Below are 6145 nucleotides of genomic sequence, written 5' to 3'. Positions count from 1 at the left end.
TTAGCTGAGTGACATGGTTATCCCTTAGCTATGTAACGTAGTTATCCCTTAGCTATGTAACATCGTTGTTATCATTTAGCTGAGTGACATGGTTATCCCTTAGCTATGTAACATCATTGTTATCATTTAGCTGAGTGACATGGTTATCCCTTAGCTATGTAACATCATTGTTATCATTTAGCTGAGTGACATGGTTATCCCTTAGCTATGTAACGTAGTTATCCCTTAGCTATGTAACATCGTTGTTATCATTTAGCTGAGTGACATGGTTATCCCTTAGCTATGTAACATCATTGTTATCATTTAGCTGAGTGACATGGTTATCCCTTGGCCATGTGGCACAGTCACTCGTCGGTCACATAGCGCAGTGATGACTCTGTATCTCTAACCACCCATGTGTATAAACGGCTGTGTATGAACCGGCCGTGTATTAACCGCGTCGTCGGCCATGTTTGTAGGAGCTTCGGTACTCGCTGCGATCACTGCAGACGCACGCCCCCTGGGTACGACACATCTACATCGTCACTAACGGACAGATCCCCTACTGGCTGAACTTGGACAACCCTCGCATCACCATAGTTACGCACGAGGTGAGCGCGTCGGCCAATCACGTTGGTTCTCCGACTGCGTGTGATTTACTCAAAAAATTTTTTTTTACATTTCTAAATAAATTTTTCTAAATAAATTTTTTCCATTTAAATTAAAATTAATTGATTACAATTATTAAAATTTAATGTAGAAAAATTCGTGACAATGCCGCGCCGTGGGTTCATCGAACTTTGGTGGTCTTTGAGAAAACAATGGTCTGTGAAGGGTGTTCGCGTGGTTCTAACTTCAGGAAATCTACCCGAACGCCAGTCACCTGCCCACGTTCTCATCGTCGTCGATAGAGAGCAACATCCACCGCATCCCCGGCCTCTCCGCCAAGTTCATCTACATGAACGACGACGTCATGTTCGGCAAGGACGTCTGGCCCGAGGACTTCTACACACACAGCGGCGGCCAGAAGGCAGGTGGCGCCGCCCGGTGGTCGCCAGAGCAAACTTTGTTCGAGTTTCGGGTAGCGCGTTGTGATGCAAAGGACCCTACTTTAAAATCGTGATGCTCTCTCGTCTCTCTCTCTCTCTCTTCTCTCTCTCTCTCGCCTCCCCTCTCTCTCTATCTTCGTCTCTGCTCATCGTCTCTCTCTCTCTCTGCTCTCTTCTCTCTCTTCTCTCTTTCTCTCTCTGCTCTCTTCTCTCGCTCTCTCTCTCTCTCCTCTCTTCTCTCTCTCGTCTGCTCTCTCTCCCTCTCTCTCTCTCTCTCTCTCTCTCTCTCTCTCTCTCTCTCTCTCTCTCTCTCTCTCTCTCTCTCTCTCTCTCTCTCTCTCTCTCTCTCTCTTCTCTGCTTCTCTCTCTCTCTTCCTCTCTCCTTCTCTCTCTCTCTGCTCTCTCTCTCTCCTCTCTCTCCTCTCTTCTCTTCTTCTCTGGTTCTCTCTCTCTCTCTCTCTCTCTCTTCGCCAACGCGTCTCTCTCTCTCTCTCTTCTCTCTCTCATCATACTGCTCTTCTCTTCTCTCTCTTCCTCTCTCTCTCTCTCTCTGCTCTCTCCTCCTCTCTCTCTCTCATCTCTTCTCTCTCTCTCTCCTCTCTCGTCTCTCTCTTCTCCTCTCTTCTCTCTCTCTCTCTCTCTTCTACTCTTCTTCTTCTTTCTCTCTCTCTCTCTCTCTCTCTCTATCTCTTTCTCTCGAATCTCTCTCTTCTTTCTCTCTTCTCTCCATTCGCATTCTCTTTCTCTCTCTATCGCTCCTCTCTCTCTTCTCGATCGCTCTCTCTCTCTCTCTTTCTCTGCTCGCTCTCTACTCTCTCTCTCTCTCTCATCTTCTCCCTGGCTTCTCTCTCTCTCTCTCTCTCTACTCTCTCTCTCTCTCTCTCTCTCTCTCATCTCTTCTCTCTCGTCTCTTCTCTCGTCTCTCTCTCGTCTCTCTCTCTCTCTCTCTTCTCTCTCTCATCTCTCTCTTCTTCTCTCTCTCTCTCTCTCTACGTCTCTCTCTCTCTCTCGTCTCTCTCTTCCCATCCATTGACGCGGTCTCTTGCTGCTATGTATGTGTTCCTGTCTCTCTCTCCCCATGCCCTGGACGCTCTCTCTCGATCGCTCTGACTATGTAGGTGTTCCTGGCTCTCTCCCATGCCTTGACGCTCTCTTCTTGCTATGTATGTGTTCTGGTCTCTCTCTCTCCACCCCTGACTCTCTCTCTTCTGCTACTGTATGTGTTCTGTCTCTCTCTCCCCATCCTGACTGTTCTCTTCTCCTGCTTATGTATGTGTTCCTGATTCTTCTCTTCTTCCCACCCCTGACATCTCTCTCCCCAACCCTGACACTCTCTCTCTCTCTGCCTATGTATTGTTCCGTTGTTCTCTCTCCCCACCTGCGCTCTCTCTCTCCTGGCCTATGTATGGTGTTCTTGGTCTCTCTCTCCTCCCTGACTCTCTTCTCTTTCTGCCTATGTAGTGTTCTTGTTCTCCTCTCTCCACCTGCTTCTCTCTCTCTGGCTTGAATGTAGTCGATTTCCTGGTCGTCTCTCCCGAAACCTTCTCTCTCTCTCTCTTCCTGCTGTGAGGTGTTCCCTGTCTCTCTCCCAACCCTGTTCGCATCTCCTCTCTCTTCCTGCATATGTAGGTGTTCTTGTCTCTATCTTCCCGATCCCTTGATCTCTCTCTCTCTCTGCTATGTATTTGTTTACTGTCTCTCTCTGCGCGCCACTCCTGACGCTCTCGCTCTCTCCTGCTATGATATGTGTTATGTCTCTTCTCCCCTCCCTGACGTTCTCTGCTCTTCCTGCTATGTATGTGTATCTGTCTCTCTCTCCCATCCCCCTGCTCTCTCCTCTCTGGCTATTGTCTGTGTTTTTTGTCTCTCTCTCATCACCCATGGACTTCTCTCTCTCTCCTGCTTATGTAGGTGTTCCTGGCTTTCTTCCCAACCCCTGTCTTCTCTTCTCTCTATCCTGCTATTGTAGGCGTTCTTTGTCTCTCTTCCCATCACTGACTCTCTCTCTCTCCTGCTAATGTATGGTACCTGTTCTCTTCCCATCCTACTCTCTCTCTCCTGCTATGTATGATTGTTCGTGTCTCTCTCTCCCCCATCCCTGACTCTCTCTTCTACTTTGCTATGTAGTGTTCTCTCTCTCTCGTCCCCGTCTGATCATCTCTTCCCATCCTGACTCTCTCTCTCTCTCCTATGTATGTGTTCGCTGTCTTTCTCTCTCCCTTCCTGACTTCTCATCGTCTCTCTCTCTTGCTGCTATATATGTGTCTGTCTCTCTCTTCCCAACCCCGACGCTCTCTCTCTCTTAGTAGCTATGCTGAGGTGTTAGTGATCTGAAGGCGGGAAGTTACCCGGGGGGGATGTGCTGGTTTGTGTTGGTTGCGGGATCCACCACAGATGGGGGGTGGCTCATAGCCCTACGTCGTGGATCAACGAACGCGCATATTGCCCGACAGAGGGGATGCAACAAAGGTGTGACTGGACCGGCGGCGACAGGCGCGGTGAGTTTACTCCCCGCCGTCGAGTTACATGTTCTATAGTGGGGCGACTAGCAGAGTGACTCTGACTGACCTTATATCCTGCGCGTTTCATCTGCGCCGTCTTCGCGACGCTTTTGGTCTGCGTTTCTACGACCGTTCGTCTGCCATTTCCCGCGACCTTTTCGTCTGCCGTTTCGCGGACCTGCTCGGGCTGCCGTTTCCGGCGACTCTTCGTCTGCCTGTAGTCGCGACTTTTGTCGCTCTGTTTTGCCGTTTCTGCGACCTTTCGTGCTAGCCATTTTCACGACCTTTCGCGTAACCGAGTCTTCCGCGGACCTTTCGTCTGGCCGTTTGGCCGCACGGAACTCTTTCCTTTGCTACCGTCTGCCAGGCTAAACGATGGCCGCGTTCTCGCGAACCTGGCGTCGTGTTGAGACCGTGAGAAGAGGTCCGTTACAGCGTCCGGCCGACTTGCGTTCGGCGACCTGGGGACAAGGCAGACCACTGCCAGCCGCTGGCTGCGCATGTGAGCAGCGTGCGCGTGGCGCGCGACAAGATACTCGACGGGTAGTGCAGCACATACCGAGTGCCGGTGTTCGACGCGGAAGACTGCCGGCCGACAAAATATATACAACAACCATCGGCTCCGGTCTGGTCGCCGTCAGCCAACTAACGGACAGCCAGCTACGGCTGCCGGTTCAGCGTGGGGTGGGCGAGCGACAAGGAGGAAGCGGGGAGAGGAGAGAAGGCGAGGGGAGGGGAAGGAGGGAAGCAGGACAGAGAGGAGAGCAGATGGAGGGAGGGAAGATAGACGGAGAGCGAGGGAGAGAGCGGTGAGGAAGAAGAGCGGGGGGAATAGGGCAGGGAGAGAGACAGAGGAGGGCAGGAAATTGAGAGATAAGGGGGAGAGGGTCGGGAGAGGAGGGTTAGCGCTAAAACGGCGACGGCGCGGCCAGGAGCCGACGGAGAGGTGTGTAGTAGAGAGAAGGAGGTAGAGAGGGAGGGTGAGAGAGGGGGAGTGGAAGGATGGAAGCGAGAGAGGGATGGGGGAAGTAAAGAGGCAAAAGAGGAGGGAAAGAGAGGTAGAGTGGGATGGAGGGAGAGGTAAAGTGAGATAAAGAGAGAGAAGGTGGAGAGAGCACGGAAGAAAGAAGGAACCGGGAGGGGAAGGAGGGAGGGAAACTGAGGAGAATGGAGTATGAGGTGGAGGAAGGGTGAGACTTTGGTTCAAAATTATCTTATACTGATGCTGTGAGAAATAGACAACATGCATCTTTTCACATATGGACAGCTGACCCTATGCAGTGTAATTCACGCTGCCGTTATGTTTCCGCTTTCCATGCAGGAATCAACGTGTTCTACCTGGATCTGTCCGCGTTGTTTCCGGAAGGATCCGAGATCACGGACGCGAGTTACGAGGAGCATCCTGTCATCCGGACGGGCGGAATCTCGCAGCCGCACAAGACGCTGCACATGATCCTGTACGGAGAGCACAACCAGACGAACATCACCCTGACCGGAGCGGGCACCACCGTCGACGCCAAGGTGCCGCACGCTCTCGTGTTTTTTTCTCTCTCCCGTCGCCACGTTTGTCGCACTGCTAGCGGAGTGCCGGCGTCGTTGATGGAGCGATTTCTCGCGAGTGGTTTCTGCGGTTTTGCTCGTTTTTTAACGTTGACTCTAACCGCTTTAACGGGTTGTTGCGTGCGAGTGTTTGCGTTGTGTGAGTCGGGGTGGGGTTAACCCCAGCATTTGAGAATGTCGAGCGAGTGTTGTTGTTGTGGCTGTTGTTTTTGTTGTTTTCAAGATTACTATTGTCGTTGTTGTCTTTGTCATTGTTTTCGTTGTCGTTTGGGGTGTTGTCATCGTCTTTGTTGTCATTGTCGTGGGGTTGTTGTCGTTGCATTGTGTTTGTCGTCATCGTCATCATCGTTGTCATTATTGTCGTCATCTTTGTAGCTAATGTCGCGTTGCCTGTCTCTACCTGTCTCTGCAGTTTGTCACGTTCATGGTGCGTCTGACGGTGGACACGCTCCACGTGCGACGCTACAACTACACCGTTCCCAAGGAGCTGCAGGCAGACGCAGACGCCGCCGCCGCTGCCGCGATGGACTACGACCAGCTGCCGCTCACGTTCGCTGAGATACCGCCGGATAAACGGTGAGTGGGGCCCCTCGGCTGTCGGTGTCTGTAGGCGACGAACTATGCTGATATTTGAGCGCGTGCAAAATGGGGCTCTGAAGTTGGGCTCTGTTATTGTGCGTGTTGTGTGTGTTGTGTGTGAGCGTGTTGTGTCATACACGTGTTGTGTGTGAGCGGTGGGGTTGAATGAGATTGCGTGTGCATTTGCGAATGTCAAAGCAGTGGTGGTCTCGTTGTTGTTGTTGTTATTGTTTTTGTTGTTGGTGGTGGTGGTGGTGGTGGTGGTGGTGGTGGTGCTGGTGGCGGCGGCGGCGGCGGCGGCGGCGGCGGCGGCGGCGGTGATTGTTGTTGTCATCATCGTAATCCATATCACTGATATTGATGTTGACGTTGTTATCGTTACGTTTATATGATCTTACTAAATTTTCACACACACATACACATGCGCGCGCACACCATCAATCTGTGAGATGTACACTGCACCCAGGGTTTTCCCTT

General features: G+C 51.6%; 2 protein-coding genes across 2 annotated transcripts in view; both read left to right on the top strand.

Annotated features, from left to right (window-relative positions):
• Positions 1-1102, top strand: part of LOC106816859 (N-acetylglucosamine-1-phosphotransferase subunits alpha/beta-like) — a 6591-nt gene extending 5489 nt beyond the window's left edge. Inside the window, exons 7-8 of the mRNA XM_014821502.1 lie at positions 459-590; positions 839-1102. Coding sequence (XP_014676988.1) covers positions 459-590; positions 839-1102 — 396 coding nt within the window. The remainder of the gene's footprint in view (positions 1-458; positions 591-838) is intronic.
• A 2802-nt stretch (positions 1103-3904) lies between these two features.
• Positions 3905-6145, top strand: part of LOC106816858 (N-acetylglucosamine-1-phosphotransferase subunits alpha/beta-like) — a 14568-nt gene continuing 12327 nt past the window's right edge. The window contains exons 1-3 of the mRNA XM_014821501.1: positions 3905-3953; positions 4851-5050; positions 5502-5665. Coding sequence (XP_014676987.1) covers positions 3905-3953; positions 4851-5050; positions 5502-5665 — 413 coding nt within the window. The remainder of the gene's footprint in view (positions 3954-4850; positions 5051-5501; positions 5666-6145) is intronic.

The sequence above is a fragment of the Priapulus caudatus genome, unplaced genomic scaffold (assembly GCF_000485595.1).
Source record: "Priapulus caudatus unplaced genomic scaffold, Priapulus_caudatus-5.0.1 Scaffold1510, whole genome shotgun sequence".
NCBI lineage: Eukaryota > Metazoa > Priapulida > Priapulimorpha > Priapulimorphida > Priapulidae > Priapulus > Priapulus caudatus.
Note: the sequence above shows the minus strand (reverse complement) of the source record. Positions and strands in the feature narration are given on the sequence as shown.